We start from the raw sequence: 21,717 nt of genomic DNA, 5'->3' as shown, positions 1-21,717 counted from the left end.
AGCAATCTTTTTACACTCAACTCAGATTTCTTGTGTAATTTGATAGATTGAATAGACATTGGGTTTGTTGCATTCTTCTGTTGCGTTGTACTGTCATTTAACTGTCTAAGAGATCCAAATTTCACAATGAATGCATTGATCATAGAAATAAAATAAATGCTATTATACCACAACAACAGCGGTTAATCAAATTATTCTGAAATCTATGCTTGCCATCACTTTGTGTGTTCTCCATAGATGTCTGCACTCTGTAATAATCTCTTAAGAAAATACTACAAAAAGAAAACTTTTAGAAAAAAAATCAGGGACTAACTTTGAATGTCAGAATGAATTCACAAACCATTGGTTAGCACGGGTTAATTGTCCTTTACCCCAGGAAAAGCCATTTTTTGGCCAAAATGAACAGTTAATATCCCTTGAAAGTTCTCTCTCCCCCTAAACACTAAGTGAAAAAATCCAGATGTACAGTTCAAATAAGTTTATTAAACGAATTCACTTGTTCATGCAATTCATCACTGTAATTTCCCAATAAGATGCAGCCTGTTAAATGTAACCTGTACACATTTACTTATCTAAGTTTATCAACAAATTGAAACCCCAAAAAACTTCAAAACATTTCATTTATGATCAACAAAATTGTCACCACAACACCATTTATCTATTAATCATGGCTTATAGAGTTAAAAAAAAAGAACACCATCTTGTAAAGATGCACTTTACATGGACCCTTCATGAAGTGCCAATCCCCAGTGGCACAGGTTTGCAGGCTGTCAAAAAATGTTGGTATACTGGACCCTAAATGAAAAATGAAAATGTGTTATTGGAAACAATAAAATTTATAAAGGTGTCACTGGAAAATTCTATAGAATATCCTTAAATATAAAACTATTTAAATGGCACCTTAAGATTATTCATAAGTGAACTAATGTAACTGACTAACACTTCATGAATTTCATGTTGTAGGGAACAAAGTAGATGAAAACGAAGCAATTCATTGTATAAGATTCTCACCATGTGACTGTTGAGTCTCTGAGTTGTCAGAAGAAACATCCTTCAGGCTGCTTAAAGACATGTCATCCTCAGAGTCACTGAACTGTTGACGTGACACAGCACACTCTATGTAAGAACAGAAAGACAAATTTAAAGCTCTAAATTCCATTCTTATAACTCACACCTGCAAATTAACAAGTAATATTCCGACAACCTGAGGTGAGGAAACATCTATAACTTAATCTTAATTAATTAAACATCTAAAATGAAATATTTCAATGATTGAATAAGATGGAAGTTCACTTAGATATGGAGCACCTTAAGAATTAAAATTTCATGTTGTAGGGAATAAGGTAGATCAAAATGAAGCAATTCATTGTAAAAAATTCTCACCATTTGACTGTTGAGTCTCTGAGTTGTCAGAAGAAACATCTTTCAGACTGCTCAAAGGCATGTCATCCTCAGAGTCAATGAACTGTTGACGTGACACGACACATTCTGCATAAGAAAGAAACATTTAGAACTCCAGTTTTAATAATAATCATAAATAACTAAATGTTACAGGCATCTAAGATGATAATAATAATATACACCACATTCACAGCATTCCAAAATTAAAGACTCTGGTTGCAAGCTGGCAGATTAAATAAGAATATAACAGCAACATTTTGTTTCATTTATAAAATTCACCTGGTTATTTGTATAATACACAATGCAAAAACCTTTACCACTGTTGTCATTTGTCCCTGAATAGTTGTGTCTTTGGAAATCTTTGCTGATTTACCATATTTCTTGGCCTGGGCATTCTTAACCTTCTTGCCTGTCTTCTTTCTCTTTTTAATTGGCATCTGAGGAAAGAAATATGTATTACTATGTACCCGACCAGTCAGTGTTATACTAACTCTGGACCACATTGTTAAAAAATAAATAACATATATGTTTTTATGAAGAAAAAGGTCATGTTTTTTACCATTCAGCCAGGTTGACATTAGAGTGATTAGGCAATTTAAGTCCTTGATATCTCTGGAATAAAAACTCTAATCCACTAATATCCATCGTAACGTCTTTTGTCCCAAAACATACAATATAGATGCAGGTTTAAAATGAGACATATCAGTTATATTTGTGTGCATTTGTATCTAAAAGAAGGGGTCCGCGGCGTTACATCGTTCGGCCATGTTGAATTTAGAGTGATTAGGCAATTTAAGTCCTTGATATCTCTGGAATAAAAACTCTAATCCACTAATATCCATCGTAACGTCTTTTGTTATAAAACGTACAATATAGATGTGGGTTTAAAATTAGCAAGCCAGTCCCATGTAAAGTTTTTTTGTATAGGTAAACTACCTCCCAGAACTATCGCTCCGTCATTATTGGCGTTGGGGGCACTATTTCTACGCTCTTTTTACAATCCAACTTATTTCGTTTCCCACATTACAAGGTGTTGCCATATCAAAACTGTACTCCGAATAACTCTGCATTGACAAATATTCGGAAAGTGCATCCGCCAAGTAACAACGAGAGCGTAAACATGCACGGCAGTGTAAATTTGCCCGCCATCTTTGCAAATCTAACGGACGGGGATATTGAAATTGATATTACTGTCTATTGAAGCTACAAACTGCAATATAAATACTCACGGTGCTTCACTGCATATTCCTTAATCAGCTCCTCTTGTCTTTTGACGAAATTCTCCGGATACAATGAAAAAAACGCGACTAAAGCGGGACCTTCGTTTCACTCTGCCGTAGACAAGCTACCTGGTCATTTGAAAACGAGGCTCGCCGTACCAACCCGAAGGCATCATGAGACGCGCGCCGCGGGAGACTCCCTTTGAAGTTTGAGCCACTGTCTTATCCTCTTTATTTTGGATCCTAGGCAGGGGAGGTGCTTAGACAATGTGAATGTGCTTAGCTTGCGATAGACTTATTGTAGAAACATAAAGCGATGAAGCTAAACACATAGCTAAACGTGTAACACTGCCAACGTGTCTTGATTTTTCTTCTGTGAAACGCTTGAAAAGCTATACGTGCTTAGCTTTTACACATATTTCTAAATGCGTATAGGTGCCTAACGTGTGTTGTATGTATTTAAATGCTAAACACTGTTTTTACAGTGTATTTAGTCATATCTTATTAAGTCTATGCTATACCATATCAGTACATACACATATAAAAACCGATAACCTACATCGCTTTAAAAACAATCATTGACACCCCCCGGTCGTGTGGTCTGCGCGAAGAAGAAATCCAACAAGATGTCGTCCGATTCTGGAAGATGTGTCCAAATTTCAGCGTTGAGTTTCTTTCTGCTGGTTTACGTGCATCACGTTTGCGGTAAATAGATGTAGATATAGCGGTTTGAAGGCCATTTATTGCACCTACGTATATTCTTAGACAATTTTTACTAGGTTATCTCAAGTATCCCAGCGTATTCAATATGGATAAACAATTCTTATCTTTAAACTTTATTTTTGAATCTTTAAACTTCAATTTTGTTCCACTCTTAAGGCCTTGCACCTTCCATTCCGTGCATATATTCATGGACCTAATTAGGTCCATGATATATTCAATGACTGCAACATAGCTACCTAGTTTTGTTTAATTATAATTACAAAGTTACAAGCTACAAGCTACATAATCAATTTATGATAACTTCTAGGGTTAGAAGTAACATTAGCTGGTTTGCCTGCCAATGGGTACGTCATGAATCCTGAGGGCGGCAACCCACAACCACTAAACCTTGTGTGCAGTTACACAGTGGATCCCGGAGAGACGGCGACGTATGTGGTTTTTTTCAAAGATGGAACTGACACAGCAAACCAAATAGTAGCTATACAGGTATCTGATGGAACTTCCAGGAAATTCAACAGCTATCTCAATAGAGCTGATGTGACGGCTTCAGGCTCAGATCCATCATTCACGTTAACTATCGGTGGAGTCACCATGGCAGATGAGGGGAGCTATAGATGTCGAGTTAACACTGAATTCAATGTAGCCACCGTGACAACTGACGAGCAAATCCTTAGTTTACTCTGTAAGTAAATCACTGAAGTATTAGCATGTTTGATTTTTAATTATTGAGAGAAAATACTGAAAGTTAATTATGATTTAGAAGCCCACAACTCTATCTCCACCAGAAAGCTAGTATTTATTTAATTACCTGTTTTTTAAACAGTTTTTATTCTCATCATAGGTTGAAGGGCGGGAGGGGGGGGGGGAGGAAAAAGTTGTGTTCATTGTTAAAACATTTTACACAACGTTGACACCCATTTTAACGTACTAAAGCCAAATCTCAAAACGGTAAAAACGGTGATTTTTATTCAATGAAGTATTTTATTTGTCAAATATAGATGACATAGGCCTAATTCATCAACCCCCCCCCCAAAAAAAAGTGAAAAGTCAGTATGACCTATATGATGATATTGATATTATTTATACAAAGATTTTACCTGAGCATTTAATATGAAGAAATCACGATGGTATTTTTTCACCAACAACATATTGATTTTCCTGATAGAAACATTTAGTTTCTAAAAAATAATAATGAAAACGAGTTTACAGTTTGTACCTATAAACATCATAGGTTCACATTAACAGGTTTATTATCCAAACCAAATGACAGTTATTGCAATGCTAATATTAATTATAAAAAATTCATAAAGCAACAGAAACCCAACCTTAGACACTGTAGTGAAGGGGAGATATCGCAGTTAACGCTCTTGTGAAGTTGTAGTAAGCTATATATATTCATAACATATCTTTGGTTAAAATACCTAAACTTTGGAGAATTTTATGAAATGGGACTTAAACGATACTAAAATTATTCTTTTTACGTAATTTACCATTTTACAGATCGACCTAATCCACCCCAGATTACACGAGGACCCCAAGTCGCTACAGACACCTACCGGGTATCTTGTACCTCTGACGGCGGCAGACCAGCACCTGAGATAAAATGGTTTAAAATGCAAAGTTCTGATCAGATGGAGGTCGCCATAAATGCAACGGCGAACACGATGACACCCCAGGGAGACACCTTTCTGGTCGAAAGTGAAGTAGAAGTAATGGCAACCCAGGCAGACCCAGTTGAAGTAATTTGTCAACTACTGCACGATTCCCTTACAAGTCAGACCAAGACAAGTATCATAGTCCCTGAAAGTGCCGGTATGTATACACATGGATATTAATTTGGATGTGTAATTGAGAAAATGCGTGCATTATAGTCGAAGTACTTCTTGCTGCATAGCGGCATATACCTATGTTAGTGATAAATATTATAATCGCTCTAGTTACTAAAAAAACTCAATTATTAGCAAAATTTTGTCAACTGTTTTAAACTGGAGCATGAAAATGAAATGTTGGATAAATACATGTATATTAAATCTGAAGAAAAGTATGCACAGTTTTTGGAAACTTTAGAAACACGGTAAACTGTTTATGGCGTTGACAACGTTTCAAATATAGTACTTATTTCTAATACTTGACTGTGATAAAACACATGCATTAATCATCTTATCCTTTACTTCAGCTCCTTCAACGTCGACAACCTCGAGATCTCCAAAAGCTACAGGTAGTTATATTTTTTCCTTGTGTCACTACGTTAATTATATTAATCACTCTTGAATCGATCAATTGCCAAATGAAGAAGAAAGAAAATAATATTATTAGATTTATAAAGTTGCATTTAAAACATTAAGAAAATCTAATTGAAATATGTTAAGCATTTCATGTGGTTTTGACAAGCGGGACTGATATAAGCATAGCACAATATGTATATTTAGTAGTGTTGGTACATTGGTAATATCTTTAATTAAGGATACAGATGATTCACATTGCTGATTTCTCAAAATTAAATTATACATACTGGTTGCGCTATACAACGTTAGTAGTAAATAGGTGTAGAAGTGGTTGTTGTATAAGAACCTTATTTTTGGCAAATATCGAAATTTAACAAAACCTGAAAGTCGAAGACAATGTACCATCACTACTAAATAAAACACTGTCCAATTTAAAAAGGATAATCCACTTTATTTCTTTTTAAATGTATGAGATCTACCGTGATATATTGTTAGCTGAATTTTTAAGTACGAATAAGTGAACTAGTCTTATCATTCTGGAGAAATGGTGCCGTGATGTATGATTATCTGTTTGGATTACATTTTTTATGAGTAAAAGGTCACATATGTCATGTAAATGGAGGTTAAAACGTAGAAAGTACTCTAAAGACTGTTCTGTGATTAGTGACAAGGAGATGATGTTTGTTCTCTCTCTCTCTCTCTCTCTCTCTCTCTCTCTCTCACACACACACACACACACACACACACTTTTATCATCGAGGGAAATTTTGGATATTACTTGGAATAAGTTGATGAGTTGTATCCTTAACAATACAAATAACCTTGGGCTTGCTGCCGGAACGATAAAACTGCCACCAACCGCCACAACGTGCACTGCCTCGTCTTGGTTTCACGAAATCTATCCACTTAGCACTCAGTACGTACGGAATTCTAGTAAAAATATAATGTACAAAACTGCGCGCAGTTTTGGTAAGTAGGACAAAAACTAGAACAATATAATAATATCCAGTAGTATTCCACTGTGGTGACAATATCTTTATATTGTAAAATGGGACAGATATACTTCATTGTAACTTTCTATAAACATATCTATAAAGAGATATCCTATATTTCTTTTCAGCAGCGACACTTACCTCAATAGCGTCAACAAAAACAGTCGGTAGGACAATTCAAGGTACATATACTGATAATAGTCCCTTCGTAAAATTGCCATACCCTTATAAACAGTAAATAACTCTAAATAGCTTTTTATCAATTGGAGTTGTTTTGATAAACTGTAAGATTTCCAGTGGGATAGTGCTTTCGAAGTTTGCATGATATTCTCTAACAAAATTATAAGCAATAACGAAAATGTTTCACTGGATATTTGTAATAAGACATTCCATGCAAAGCATTCATGGGTAGACACGTGTTTTGTGCCTGAAGAATTAAATGATTCTAATCATTAATACAACCAATAAATGAAATTGTTAACACATTTTTTGTTTCAGGGAATGGATGGATGGTTACAGCGGTGGTCCTTATCGCGCTGACAGTATGTCTAACCGGCGTTATACTCTTCTTGGTATTTCACTATCGATTATGGACATTCCAGAAACCAAAGCTTGGAAACAAGGTAACGGATACTACAACAACCGTATCTCAACACGAAGCAAATGTCAGGGATTGATTTTACAACTTTTCTACACTGCGCAAGATAGATCCAACAGGGGACTGGCAGTATTTGACATTCTTGAAAAGATAAGGTAGACGTAATGTTATACTACTACTAAGGCATAAAACTTTGCAGTCTTGCAGACGGATTACAAGATAATCCTTGTTAAATCAAAACCACGATCTAGATCTAGAACACTATGCTATAAGCGCTCTACGACGAGGAGCTTCTTTTCCCAGTGACCGTCATTCACATATACAGCTGCAGAAACCAGCCATACAGGCCATCGGACCAAGTAATTATCGCTGGGAAAGGAACCACAGTGAATGAATGCATTTCTAAAATACCGCAACATTTATTGATGGATGTTGTAAATATGTTATTGGTATTCTGAAAATATGATTCTCTGTAGCAAACTTTTTGATTGTTATACGGGTTAACTGTAAATAGCATGTACAATACTTTATTAAAAATGTTTGCTACTTTTAAAGGATCTCGGGTATATATATATATGCGCATGTATGTGGTTGTGTGATCATGCGTGAGTGTTTACACATGTGTGTATAAAGGGAAAATCCAAAGCATGGCCACAACTGACGGCTGTTACAATATTTAAACCGGCCCAGGCCAATTTTCCCAGACCATGCCGCCACTAAATTGTACAGTTTGGCATGCAGATTATCAGTAGGTATTTATATCTCGGGTATGGCCCTAAAATCTTCCTGTATTTGCTGAGATTTGTTTCTTTGATCAGTTGTCTTTTTTTTTATCACATACCCAAGAGCTAACATATGTTACCGGTTATGTATACTCTATATATACAGTATGTACCAGTGGCGGATTAAGGGTGTGTGTCAGAGGGGTCCTGACCCCCCCTCCCCCCTCCCTTCGATTTCTGAAAAATAAAAAAAAAAAACACACCAATGGTTCCCTCTTGAAATTAGTATTTTGACTAGCTGAATCATGGTTTAAACCGTACCAAATGGCAACGCTCGCCCTCTAAAATACCCAAATTTTCGGGACCCGTTAAAGGGCCCCGAACTCCACGCCAAGGGAAAGGGGGAGGGTCAGCTTTGCGCCCTTCAAATAATCCTGGAACCACCCCTGTGTACAATATTAAAGTCATCAAAATACACATATTACCTTATTGAAAGAGGAAGAAGTGAACCAGCACTATATTTTTCTCCATTATCAACCTTAAAGATATGCCTGTCTATTAAAATAAATCAGAGGAAGTAAAACAGGAGGCGATGGCCTTCAAATAGCCCAGGCTATCTTCTGCCTTCGCCAGCGTCCGCCTATAGTCTTGCACAACCAGAAAATTTAATAAGTACGCAAACAGCGATTGCGATAGTTGAGATACGAAACCCACTTTCGCCACGTCTCACCCATGGATGACGCATGCATAGCTAGCATATGTAGAGTACCTCATGTGATCGAGAAATTGCTGAATAATGGATTGAATACATATAGTAAATAGATGACTGGTGTCTGTTTCACTGTCTGTCGCCCGTATTTCAAAGTGCAAACACACACTTGTTAATGATAGACGCCGACGCTTGGAGATCAATGAGCGCGCAGCTGACAGCTAGATTCATAACGGGAGTGCCAGAGAGCTTTTTGTTGTCTTACATCTCCTTATCCCTGTTATCAAATATCCTGTTCTGTTGTCTTGAAGGCATACTTTATAATTTTGATTTATTACGATTTATGTCTGCCCAGACGAGCATTTTGCAGAAAGCGAACATGTAAGAGATAGGTTGATGGGAATTATTTTGGTGGAGGTGGTGGTGGGCGGTGTGGGTGTGTGTGTGTGGGTGTGTGTGTGTGTGTGTGTGTGGGGGGGGGGGGGGGGATAGCGCCTTAGTCCAGTAAATAAACCTGGACCAACATGGGTCCCAAAAGTGTATCTGTAAGTTTTATCCTTGAATTTAATCTTGACAGAGTGATGTACATGTTAAATATTGTGTTCAAATAGCTTATCGGTAAAAGTTAATGGTTTTCCTTCTGGCGATAAATGTCTAAATGTACATCTATCGTTATGATTAAATCCATTTGTTAATTTTGGGCTTCGCTAAAGAAAAGTTTATATCAAAAAGCACATCATAAAAACTTTGTATTGAATGGAAGTCGAGTGTTTTTAGTGCATAATCGGAAGGCTACTTTCAAACAAAAATCATCGGGTCCCCAAATATGTTGGAAAACCGTGCAAACTATCCAGTTTGTTCTATTCAATTTCACACATAAATAACATCTCTCCTTAACTCCATTTAAGATGTGTTGATAAGAAAACCAGCGTTGTTTCAGCTTTTTCCACATGTTTTGAAAGACAACTTATTTCAAGTAAATACCAGTGTCACAAGCGTCGCCTAGAGGCTCGATTATTCCGGTGCGTTAGCCGTGTTACGTAAGGAAACATTCTGATTCACATACACTCGAATTTGACTCAGTCGAACTTGGGAGATTATGTGATCCCTTAGCTAAATATAAAGGCCGGGAAATAACACTGGCAATTTCTGTCCGCATCGAAATTATAGTGTCCATTGTGGCCAGTGAAAGCCATTTACCGCTCAGCAAAACTGCACGTTTATACATGTCCGGATGCCAGGAGTACATAAATAATTGTTTTATTTGTGTTTTCTTACTTCTAGATAAAATAACTGAGGGTTGCTTCGGTTGTACTTTTACAGGTATCAAATCTGCAACAAGACATTTCATAAAAGTTGTTATTGATCATACTTCTGCCAGGGGTCTGTTGTGAATGCATGTCCACTCTTTACTGACACTGCATGGAGGGAATAATGTATCACAAATTTCCCGGTAATTAATGGGAAAGTACGAACAAAGATATTGATAATATACCGGGTATATGAGTCTACAAATGAGAATATAATTTTTGTCACAACTTAATACATTATTGGCAAATAGATATAAATATTTATATCCTCTCGCTGCCACTCGGATGATACATTCGTAAAAATCGCCAGGACCACAGAGAATTTTTTTCTAGACATATTTTTCTCGCTATTCGCAAGCTTAAACTGAAGTGGCCTCAAGAGACAGATAGTGATAATATGCAGCCGCCAGTCCTTCTGTAGGATGTCAAGGATTACGTCAAAGGAGCGTTCAGATAAACCCACCGTACTAGCTGGTTCGATCCTACTCTGCTGGAGATTCTCTCAAAGTACTGTCACTGTAATCGGCTTAAATGTCTGACACGACTCCCCGAGATGCTAGGGGGTTAACTTCCTAACAGGGAGCTGATTACCCTGAATGCAGTCATGGATCGATCCAGCTGGTACAATGTTTGAATCTGAACGCGGTCAAAAAGCATGCTTCAGAAGCACTTCTCATCCAGAGATGAAATCACAGTTTGTCAGCTCATCGATCTTTCAGCAGCATACTGTACAAGTAGATAACACAGTTATGTAAAAGAAATCAGCGCATCTAACCGGGGTATATCACTGTTTCTTATCACATTCGTAGGAGTCGTGCGCGCGCGCACTCGCGTGTGTGTGCATGCTAGCACCACCCACTTTCTTCAACGTGAATCATAGCTCAGGATGGGAAAAACTCACCACCCACCCCTGCACATGAATTTGTTTCTTGCACGTTCATTGGTAATAATAAATTAAATAAAACATTTGATACTCAAAGGCAAATAGGAAAACAGATTCACCAATTACAATATACGTTCGGTTGTAAAGCTACTTGTAGAAGAAGTTACTCCTTTGTCACGGTGATAAGCTACAAGTCCACGGCTTTTGCTTTTGGGTTATTAAATCCGGCAATAAAATTTTGAATGCTATTCCTTTTCGTCATTCATACTGAAATCCAGTCATTTCCGTTCCTGTTTTGTTGTATTGGCGATTAAAGGAAGCAATATTCATTGAATCTAGAACTAAAATGACATGTGCGTAAAAACAGAAAAGCATATCATAGTTATCGATTTGAAAAAAAAATCGAACATCAGCCCTATACGTCTAAAAGTGTAAGGGTGGTGAATATATTCCTGTCATATCAATACATCCTTCCAATAGCCGTCTCTCTTAGTCACACTATTTACAAGTGCTTATAGTGATACAGTAATAGGAATTAAGTACACACATCAATTTGCTCTAAAATGACGATGTGCACTGGTGAGTTCGTATGCAGGAATAAGAAATAAAACCGATATTAACTTTAACACTTAGACGTATAACATGCTCTTTTACAGCCTGTGCTAGGCCGTGGAGTAGATTTGTGTGTGGGCTTCAGGGGATTGGAGGGGGGGAGGGGCGTTACAAGAACAGGGGCGGCACATGGGAGGAGCTGGCGAAACACACAGGGTCAAAACAAGGGGTTATTTCCTCTGCATAAATTATCGGCAATAACCTATGATCCGCTTAAGGCCGAATATCGAAGCCATTTAAGCGTTAACGCCGATTGCGAAGGATTATTATTGAATCAATGTTTGTATGGCACAAATAGTGGTATAGCTTGTTCTAGGTGATGCGAGGTTTATTTCGTTTATTTCCTGTCATTTACCATCATTTAACATAAAAAAATACATAAATGAAACAATTAAACGATGACTCTGACGCATTTGTTATTTTTGTCAACTCATTTTCCTCCTATATCACGAGTGGCTTCATCCTTTCAACTTCCCGCCCATTTTAGGTTTCATTTCCTAAGAAATAAAAATATTTGGAAAAGCCCACAACCGACTTTGTTGAAAGATCATATCGACATCCAGCTCCCCAAACCAAACACAATATCCATTCAAACATATCTTGTTTAATTCAACCACTGAGCTGACAAAAGACGTGGGTCGAGCTGAAAAGGCGACATACCTGGGTTATGTTGCAACTAGCAGGCTGGACAATACGGTGAAAGAAAGTCGATACACACGCCTCGGGAGTTCTCATAGTATCAAGCAAACAATCGGTCCGCCAGCGTAACGCACGAGGACGCGCCGGTTAGCTAGCTCATCGCGTTACTCTATACCCAAGCGAGGGCGGTTTATTACATCCAACACCAGTTGTTTGCAGCGTTATCTTTCCGGCCTTGGAATACTTTCAACACACCGTTAGAGGGACGTAGGCGTCGGCGATACTTTTGACCGCACAAACCAGCGTACAGTGATAAAGATAGTAGAAAGGATGGAGTCGGTTATGAAGGGTGTGGGTTTTTTGAACGTGCTGGTCTTGTTACTGCTCAGGGAACCCGATTTTTGCTCAGGTAAGATATATATTAAACATCAAGGGGGGCATTATTCCCCGCCACAAATAAATAGGCATGTTACTAGATGCATATATGTCGAAATGACCATGCCCCCCCTTATATAAGATACCCCCTCTAAATATTAGAGGCATACTAAATTTTAAGAAAAGATGCTAGTCTTTTTTTTCGTAACCCAATTTGTTGACTGCGTGTAATGGGCAATTGAAGATATTTATTTGTATATCGTATTCCAACAAGATGGATTCAGCATTTTCTTCTAATGATAGGGATAAATAAGCTACAATTTGAATTTAACCCAAGAAAGCAATGTTTTCAGAAAAAAAATGCAGGTACATATAGATCGAGGTGTATCATGTTCATAATCAAAATGGCGGCTGCAAGTGTCTTTAAGTAAATTTAGTAATGTATTGCTCTCTGCTAAGAAGGCAGTATTTTTTATTTGGCGAAGATGATGCAGAATTTTTTCTTTCCAAAACTTGAATACGTGCACCTCTTTTGGAATACATCTTAAAGTGTATGACTCGATTTCATTTTAATGAATTGTGTCATCGTTTTGTTTCCAATAAGAAGAAATTAAAGGATGTGACACTGTATTTGTAAGAGGAATAGTAAAACGTGAACTTTTGGGTACGGATATACAAGATTCTAATTGCTATCTAAATTCCCAGAGTAGGCATTTGTCTTTGTCGTAACCAAAACATAATTGCATTGTCATCAAAGAAACAGAGCCCCTGTAAAGAAAATGCAAACTCCTAAATATCTTCCGCATTCACCAGGCCTTCACTTGACGTTTGACATAAAAGTGCTGGAATTCATATTTCATCGAACAGTTCTATTGATTACTGCATCAATCAAGTATTTGATCGATACGCCGACACAAACTAATGGCTATGCACATGATGTAACTTGCTTAGTCGAGTCAATTCTATTGTAATTTTCAGCTGTACGCAGGTGTGTGCATTGTATTCGAATATTCTGCACCCAGCATAATGGTAAAACTGAGAAAGACAAACAGCTAGATCCGAAATGCAATTAAACCGAATCTATATAAGACCAATATGGATAGGCCTATATATATTCCAAGCACAGACTTTGATGCTTTGTGGCATTCTTCCTCAACATCAGATCACACGTACTATAAATCATCTTATATTATATTTAAGTATGTGAAAGACACAGGGACACAGCGTGACCTTTCCAAATGCGCAATGTATAGATACAACACTGATAACAATAAGTGCACTATTATGAATTCCACCGCCTGACATTTTAGCTTATTTATAAATATCTGTCGGTAAAATCACATTCCAGCTGATATATGAAAATGAGTTACGCCGCACCGTAAAGATCAAAGTAATAATAAAGATAATATAGATTAACTAAGCAGATAGTTATTCCTTGTTGAGTTCGAGGGCTTATCTTTTATTAATTTAATTTGATTATATTTATGAATAATATATATTGAGATATACAGCGACGCCGCACCACAGCCCAATGCTAATAGGTCAGAGCATATGGAATATAATTTACTTAATGGGTATGTGATATATACGTTGCTCGCCTTACTTTATTATAAGCTAGAGCAACAGGTATGCCACAACCACGTACACATACAACACAGGTATATATTTAAACGTACGTAAAGTGCCACGGAGGTGTCATCTGCCCAAGTTAAGTCGCCCTTGTGACCTCCCCCCTTATATTTATGGCCTTATTATTTCACTCAGCTATAGTTACCCTGGGTACGCATCACACTTTGTGAAGACGAGGTATTTAGACAGCCACAAAAAGACACGTGCCACCTGTTTTAGAGCTCGGTGACACTTCCGTGCTGAAGTCTCTAAAACCCAGGATTTCGGCCATGTATAAGTATTTATTTCATCGTGTAGATTTGGTATTTTTCTACCTGAGGGGCGTTGCTTTTTATTCAGTGCGGACGGCTGCGGTTTTGATAACGACCCTCGCCTTTTAAACTTGTCATCTAAACTGTAACGCTCTTGAAATGACACTGGCACGAAAAATATGTCTGTAACCAGTCGCCAAATATATGTCACAAAGCTCAACCTGACATTCAGGGGTCAGGCGGTATTAAATCTGAAAGTTTGAACGGATAATTCCCGCTGCGAAGACCAGGGGATAATCTTATTATCCTTTCATGGATTAAGATTGGATAAGCAGGTGTAATTGTTCTTATGGTGTGGTGTACACACGGAAGACATGCCCCAAACCGACCGCTGGACAAAGGCTGAACAAACACATGCCATTGTGATGCGTTAGTCTCCCACCTGTCCACATCAAGCAGGGGCGGATCCAGAGATATTTTCTGACAGTCTTCCAAATTATCTATGTTGATCCATCCTCCATTTTTGACCGTCTTCCGACAGAAAACATTAAATACCCGTCAATGTAAACTTGAAAATCTGACAGTCTTCCGGAAGACCCTGAAGACGGCCTAAATCCGCCCCTGTCAAGGAGTACAGACTTCAAGATCTGACTCGGCGCTGTTCAAATTTCTATTAGTTTTAATGGCAGCTTTATCGTTGACGTGCTAGATCGCCTTAGAAATCACGAGGCAACCCACCCACTTGACTCCACTTATGCGCGGAGCAGTTGCACAGTGTAAATAAACGTATACACGAAATATGAAGATGATTGGTGCATGACAAATAAAAGTAAAAAGAACGATGAAACGATCTGAATAACTAAGACTAAATTGTTCAGGTCACTTTTGAGGACAGATGCCAAATTCGGTGACACATAGGATGACTAAATACGCGCCATTTTAACTTAGATCAGTCATTGGGCGTACTCTTATATTCCGTAAAAATCTAGGGTCTGTTTAAAAGCCAAGCAGATTTTTTTTGTTTGGCCACTTTTTCTGGTGGATAATCATATTTAGAACTATTTTTCTTATCGATACAAATAATTATTCCATCTTAAAAGAATGTGGTCGCTGTCCGTAATACGTATGTAGTATACGTACGAGTAACGCCAGCACGTGTACGGATATCAACATTTAATCAGTATTATTACCTTCACCAACTTTTACATTGTTAAAACTAATCAGCTGTTGCTAATTCTTGGAAGAAACAAGCTGGCTCTCTACTTGTATTGAATGATAAAATATCAGCTGAACAACAAATAGTATATAATAAACGATCCATATAGCGCTAAGCAATAAGTCGACCTCCAAGATCTATCGATCATATAAAACGCCACCCCACCCACTTTATACTTATTTAGATATGTATGATGCGAAAGATTAAAGCGACAGTGGAGGAAGTCATTATAGTGATTATAATGATGGCCCATCACATGACGTCAAATAATGTGACTTTTTCAATTAGAAAGCTATTTTGAATTATATAAGTATGTTTCACTTGACGAAAATATAAATAATGTATGTAATTTTGGTCAAAATTATAAAAGCCCATTTTAGTACAGATGCCATTCTCTAAAATACCCAGCCAAGATTATGCCGCATACAGTGTACTGTGGGCATTGGCCAGGCTAGGGAAGGGATGGGGAAGGGCTTCCTCGGAATATATATTTACTTATTTAAAACTTGGTGCAAACTGGAGCACATTTATAAAGAAATTAATCATCTAGTGGGCAGTGCAAGCTGGTCCTCCGATTATGCCGACCACTATATCATAAAGAGCTGTCCTCCCTTACCAATTCAGGAGAGTTAGGTGCCGGTCGCTTTACTGAATGTGAAAAGAAACCGATGTACAGTTTCGGGGTGTTTTAAGTACAAAAATTATGTTTTTGTGTAGAACTGCTTTTCATCCCTTCTTTGAGGAATGGAGGACTACTCTCCGTTTAAATAAAACGGGGACGGAGCGGGCGCTTTGCTCCTCACCCCCCCGGCCCCTGTTTTCACCACTGCGTCCTTACAGCCCACAAATTAGTAGCCAACAACATAATTTTACACGAAAACATAAAGAATCGATATTTGAAACATGTGTAGAACACAAACATATGCATAGAAATGGATACCAAGAAAAAGCTGTTCATTTGAAATGAATCCAACTTCGCATATCGTTGTCTTTGTTAAATATGCCAAACGGAACATTGTTAGCAATGGCCATGGAATAATTTCTCCCCACATAATGAGTGAATGGCTTCGATAATCATTATAATCTCCAATTATGTCACTTCACATCGGACGTGACCGAATGTGCATAAGAAAATTTGGTTTTACGTCTATTGTGTATGGTTTTTTCTGTCTTTTTTCTTCGTGTCTCTTCGAAGTGAAACACACAAATTGAAAGAGGAACAATGATGTCACTGTACCAACCAAATCAATTTCATAATGCCACATAACTTCGGTTTTCAAAAGCATCCCCCTCACCTGCTAAAGGGTCGCTGTCAACGCGACAGGTGTTTCATAAGAGGGTCCAATTTCACAAAAGAAATTCAAATCAGAAGTCGGTCTTCACAATATTTCTGTTTGCGTATGCCAAGACGTGGTGAATCTGTTAAAGTCCTACCCACTTCAGTAAAATATTGTGCTATTTCGGTGAGACGAGGGGCAATGTCAATATTTTAGACAGATGCCTGCTTTATTTTCATGAATTATGACCGATTTTTTATAAATTGAAGCGGACAACAATTTTTAATCTTAAGCTGTATTGTGATACTCGCTTCTGATAGAAGCTGACTTATTCCTTATTGGAGTTAGCTTATTCCGTAATGAAACATGACCTCAAACGATTGATATGTCCTTCTTGTTTATTGACCCGTTCAAATCAAGCTGATTTAGGGAGAAATTTAGGGAGAAATATGTAAACTGATTTAGGGCAAAATATATAAGAGATGCTACCGGATCAACGCTGGAGGTTCAGACTGTGATTTAGATGGTGAAACACCATAGAAGATTGGAAATTACCCTTCCCCAGTAGACAACCCACTGTGTATGCACTGATTTGATTACAACTAGCGCTTACTGCTCTACTGTAACCAATTCCTAATGGTCTGAAGTTAACAATATCCACTATTGTGATGTTCATAACCATCATGTACCATAGTGACAGGCGTGGATAATAGTCGACCATTTCGGTTTTTCAATGGAGTGTTTCTCTAACATGTAATTTAAACCAAAGAACGATATGTCAAGTTTTCTGACATTTTCCTTCCTGAGCAATATGTCAATATGCAATGCTTCGTTTTGTAGCTAAAGTGAATCTCAGGAAGCTGGACATCTTGTTAAAAGTGGACCCGACTGGGGCATTCCCTTAAATGGTCTTTTTTTGTCAAAAAAGCCAAGAAACCCATGTCAGTAAATGAATTGTAGATGCAGTTTATACATATGTATTCCAGCTGTCTAACATGATTGAAAGACCAGACATTTAATTGTTTGCGCTGAATGAGCAAAACTCTTGGCTTCAGTTACGTTCAGTTGCGTACTTTCTGCAGCATATCTAAAGCAAATCATATGAAAAAGTGTGTAATGTTTGGACTGATCTTTTAATTTTAGGTTTGACAGTGACTTTGTCTGGAGTGAATCCCAATGGTTACATTATGAACCAAGCCGCTGCGGCTCCAACGGCTGAACTTGTATGTAGTTACGACCTAGGCTCCGACACGCAGCCTGCAGAATATGTGACATTTTACAAAGATGGTGCCGACACTGCTCATCAAATAGCAGTAGTTAAAGTAGCAGATGGAGCTTCTGTGAAACAGAACAGTTACCAGGGTAGATCCGATGTCGAAGTTAATGCCAATGACCCACAATATACTCTCAGAATAGCCTCTCTGCAGTATTCTGACGAAGGAAATTATACCTGTAAAGTTGTCCTAAACTTCCAACAGAATACTGTGACGTCATCGCCACAGAACCTTATGGTGTATGGTAAGTGGCTATTGATGAATGCATTACACTTCTGCTATAGTTAACATTAATGCACAATTATTTGAAATAAAATATATTTGAACAAATGCACCAGTTTTGAATACTTGTCCGAGTGTAAAATTTTTGACTATTTTTTGATTGAGAGAAACAGTTTTAAAATGTCACGCTCCATGTTTACTTTCACTTTTTTATGACACCTTACATTTTTCTTTCATTGTACACTATCATCACTGTTGTATTGTTGTTATCAGATATTTTATATTTATTTTTGTTCTTATTTCTTTTCGCCCTTTCACTTGTTGTATTCTTATTTATAATTTTAAAATTGAATTAAGTATTTATTCAGATTTGTCGGTTTTGCAATAAATAAATAAATATGAAACGTAACAAAAAGTTATTAATCATATTTCAATACTTCCTCGTCTACCTTTCTCTCACTATTTTGCACCGCTTAAAAATGTTTCTTTTTTACTTTAAGCTGAGCCACAACCTCCCCAAGTGTCCCAAAGTGAAGTGGCACCAAACAGATATCAAGTGGAGTGTCAGTCAACCGGGGGAAGACCCGCACCGACGCTTACTTGGTATGTAAGAGATGCTGCCGGATCAGAAGTCGAAGTTAACGCCGCTAACCCGCAAACCAACACAGAAAGCGGGGATACGTTTATCGCCAGTAGCACGCTGGAACGAAATGCAACAAACGAGGAGCCAGTGACAGTCATCTGTAGAGCGACACATCCAGCTCTAAGTAGCCCTATGAGTAGAGAACAACAGCTGCCCCCAACAATTGGTAAGTATAAAAGTAATCCTCTATAACTGAAAATAATATATCTTATCATCTTTGACGAGTCTTGGCGATTATGTGAAATATATTTACTAAAGTGGATTTGTAAAAGTTACACCGAAAATTAATATTAATATAAAGTGTCGTATGTAAAGCACTTTCCGGAAACGTGTGTCAGACAATGTTCTAGACTCAATGTCACTTAATCAAAGTGTATTGCTTCTCTGTATTTAAGTCTCTACTAGCACCACTTCCACACAGGCGCCAACTACGACGACCGGATATATTTCAAGTTGTGAAATAGTTCGACCAAGTATTATAGGTAGGATGGATTTCCTCACCCAGCATCTTCCCCTCTTTCTGTTTCTCTCTGTCTTTCTGAGTCTCTCTCTTTCTGGTTAAATGAAGCAAACGTCAGAGTATTACGAACGAGGTTTCTTATGATCTCATGAAAGTTCTTTACACAGAGAATTATCAATGAATGACATGATTCTAATAAAGTTTCGATCCACCAACTATGAATCTTGCCTTGGTAATGTGACGCCCAGGAAATTCCTTGATCTTCTTAGGGTTTACGGTAGCTTCCAGATTTCCAGGCAGTTACTTTGTTTATTTCAAAACGCAATTAAAATACCAACTTAAAATAAGCCATTGATCATGAAGAACATTAGGAAAATAGGCTTATCTTATCACTAAAATTACTATCAGACCGCTGTTAATCCTAAACATCAACTACCTTTGCATTTTTGTTGTAGCACTTGCGGCATTGGCGTTGATGAAGATTTTACTGTGAGGGGATTTAAACAAACGGTTAAGGTAAGGATTCATATGAATAGGGAAACGGGAAACATCCTTTTTTCATCACCATCATAAGTCATTCGCAAATAAAACAAGTCCCCCCCCCCCCAAAAAAAAAATTACTTAAAGAAAGGGTTAATTGAATAGAATTTAAGTGTTTTGTTACCATATAGAATATATTTTAAAATATAATTTTATCACAATTTATTTAATTTTATATGAAAACTAGCACAGATTTTCGGACTACTTGTTGAGTTTGAGATATGACTGTTACAGTATCACATTATAATTAATGAATCAACATCTATCTTTTTAATTAATCACATACCGACCTTTATAACCTATTTTCTATTGCAGGTCATATTGACATAATAGATAACCATTGAAAATAGGAATGGATGAATACTCTAAAGGATATCAGGACACCAGATGTCACTGCTTGCAATTACGGCTTGTTGGAATCTAAAACAAGCACTCTCTCAGTTTTTATATTCCATGGAGTGCGATGCATTTGAGATGAAGGGACATTTTTTTTTCATAGTGACTGCATTGTCCGATGTTGCTGTGAATAGGAACCTATCTTAGATTTGTTGCTTTTTATAACAAAGTTGAGAAATGTCCTTGTATTGCTTTGACTAATGAACGGATTGCCTTTTAAAGATACTAGTTTTTAGAGAAATCTTTCGTAATTGTCAGCTTGCTTCCTTGTTCTTTTTGTTTAGATATTGTCGCTAGCTGTATTAAGTGTAAATAAAGAATGAACCGTGTATGCAAAGGATAAAATATTAGCATGATTTTTTTTACCAAACGTTAAATTGGTATATTTTCACGAATGCTACTTTATATTTTTACCAAGGGCTTTATTTAGATGTAACATTTGAAGGTATATTATTTTGATTAGGAATAGATATAGCAAACATGGATGTGACAGTTTGATGCACATATGAAATATATAATCAACATGTGAAGATGAAGGATTTAAAATTAAATGTAAGACAAGGAAATTACTGTTTTTTCAACATAAGACTTTATGTGTTACCAAATGTATGTATAAACATTTGTTGTTGAATAAAGCCAATTTTGTAAGAATGACTTATGCCCCCATGCAATTATTTGACATTTATTTCGGAAGGCAATACTTTAGACAATCTGTGAAATTGAGAAATTGGTAATAGGTGACTGTCGGAAAGACAAAAAAAATGTGTCTTCATTTAGATACTTTATTTTACTGTACGGTAATTGCAAAATGGAAAAAAGGTAGTGTTTTGTCTAAAACCCTTTGAAAGGAGCATGTTTATTGTTATTGTTTAATTTAGAAAAAAATTATATATTATGTTCGGTACTAGCAAACCATTTAAAAATGAAATTGCACATATCCTTTATTTTCGTATGGTGATAAGTTGCAATACTATTTGCGCTTTCTTAACATATTTAAAAGAATGGCTTAAGGAATAAATAGCATATATAAATCCTAAGATGTGTTTTGATATCGAAATTGCCTTTACCAACTAACTACACCGCCAGTTGTGTTAGTTGTGATAAATATCTTTTTGTTAATCGAGAAACATTGGCGACTGTACAATATGAATACAGCCTCCCCATACCTTACTTGTGTTGAAAATCGAAGGCCAACGCAACCTTATTCCTGATTTAATTTTTAAATTAGGGTGATGTGTTCTACACTAAACACATAAGGCAAACTTATTATTAATAACCATGAGAAGTGGTTCTGTCGGCTTGCAAAACGCTTGATTTTGGTAGGGAGTGACAATATATTTACTTCCTGGTACAAAAACTTCCTCTCTATTGAAAATGATTTAATGTAAAAGTGGATTTAT

The 21,717-nt window shown here is 37.0% G+C and overlaps 3 protein-coding genes across 4 annotated transcripts; 2 read left to right on the top strand and 1 right to left on the bottom strand.

Annotated features, from left to right (window-relative positions):
• Positions 1-463: 463 nt before the first annotated feature.
• LOC147760694 (uncharacterized) lies at positions 464-2,867 on the bottom strand. Its single transcript, XM_087016478.1, has 5 exons — positions 2,631-2,867; positions 1,775-1,838; positions 1,384-1,488; positions 1,012-1,116; positions 464-795 (listed from the first exon to the last, which is right to left on the bottom strand). Exons 2-5 carry the CDS (start codon positions 1,836-1,838, stop codon positions 662-664), a joined length of 408 nt encoding a protein of 135 aa, XP_086872604.1. The 5' UTR covers positions 2,631-2,867; the 3' UTR covers positions 464-661.
• A 313-nt stretch (positions 2,868-3,180) lies between these two features.
• On the top strand, positions 3,181-8,984 carry LOC106159245 (uncharacterized). Its single transcript, XM_087018471.1, has 6 exons — positions 3,181-3,326; positions 3,652-4,026; positions 4,845-5,156; positions 5,521-5,562; positions 6,690-6,743; positions 7,060-8,984. Exons 1-6 carry the CDS (start codon positions 3,248-3,250, stop codon positions 7,236-7,238), a joined length of 1,041 nt encoding a protein of 346 aa, XP_086874597.1. The 5' UTR covers positions 3,181-3,247; the 3' UTR covers positions 7,239-8,984.
• A 2,946-nt stretch (positions 8,985-11,930) lies between these two features.
• On the top strand, positions 11,931-20,971 carry LOC106155831 (T-lymphocyte activation antigen CD80-like). 2 transcript variants are annotated; one of them, XM_087018591.1, is made up of 6 exons: positions 11,931-12,443; positions 17,926-18,300; positions 18,779-19,087; positions 19,317-19,403; positions 19,837-19,891; positions 20,237-20,971. In XM_087018591.1, exons 1-5 carry the CDS (start codon positions 12,365-12,367, stop codon positions 19,872-19,874), a joined length of 888 nt encoding a protein of 295 aa, XP_086874717.1. In that variant the 5' UTR covers positions 11,931-12,364; the 3' UTR covers positions 19,875-19,891; positions 20,237-20,971. The 2 variants fall into 2 exon arrangements, with proteins under 2 accessions (XP_086874717.1, XP_013386296.2); XM_013530842.2 differs by having other exon boundaries at positions 11,932-12,443; positions 19,837-19,897.
• Positions 20,972-21,717: the final 746 nt, after the last annotated feature.

This window comes from Lingula anatina, chromosome 7 (genome assembly GCF_051362555.1).
Source record: "Lingula anatina isolate TDL-2025a chromosome 7, LinAna3.0, whole genome shotgun sequence".
Taxonomy (NCBI): domain Eukaryota; kingdom Metazoa; phylum Brachiopoda; class Lingulata; order Lingulida; family Lingulidae; genus Lingula; species Lingula anatina.
The sequence above is the reverse complement of the archived record's forward strand: the minus strand, read 5'-3'. Positions and strand labels throughout refer to the sequence as shown.

Bases quoted from the DNA above. Each gene is read 5' to 3' on its own strand.
- LOC147760694 (XM_087016478.1), bottom strand. From the start codon at position 1,838: ATGCCAATTAAAAAGAGAAAGAAGACAGGCAAGAAGGTTAAGAATGCC. The intron at 1,117-1,383 runs GTGAGAATTTTT...GTTCTTACATAG, and splicing joins AGAGACTCAACAGTCAAATG to AGTGTGCTGTGTCACGTCAA. The intron at 796-1,011 runs GTGAGAATCTTA...TTTTTCATTTAG, and splicing joins AGAGACTCAACAGTCACATG to GGTCCAGTATACCAACATTT.
- LOC106159245 (XM_087018471.1), top strand. From the start codon at position 3,248: ATGTCGTCCGATTCTGGAAGATGTGTCCAAATTTCAGCGTTGAGTTTC. The intron at 5,157-5,520 runs GTATGTATACAC...CCTTTACTTCAG, and splicing joins CATAGTCCCTGAAAGTGCCG to CTCCTTCAACGTCGACAACC. The intron at 5,563-6,689 runs GTAGTTATATTT...ATTTCTTTTCAG, and splicing joins GAGATCTCCAAAAGCTACAG to CAGCGACACTTACCTCAATA.
- LOC106155831 (XM_087018591.1), top strand. From the start codon at position 12,365: ATGGAGTCGGTTATGAAGGGTGTGGGTTTTTTGAACGTGCTGGTCTTG. The intron at 12,444-17,925 runs GTAAGATATATA...TTTTAATTTTAG, and splicing joins GGAACCCGATTTTTGCTCAG to GTTTGACAGTGACTTTGTCT. The intron at 19,088-19,316 runs GTAAGTATAAAA...TCTGTATTTAAG, and splicing joins ACAGCTGCCCCCAACAATTG to TCTCTACTAGCACCACTTCC.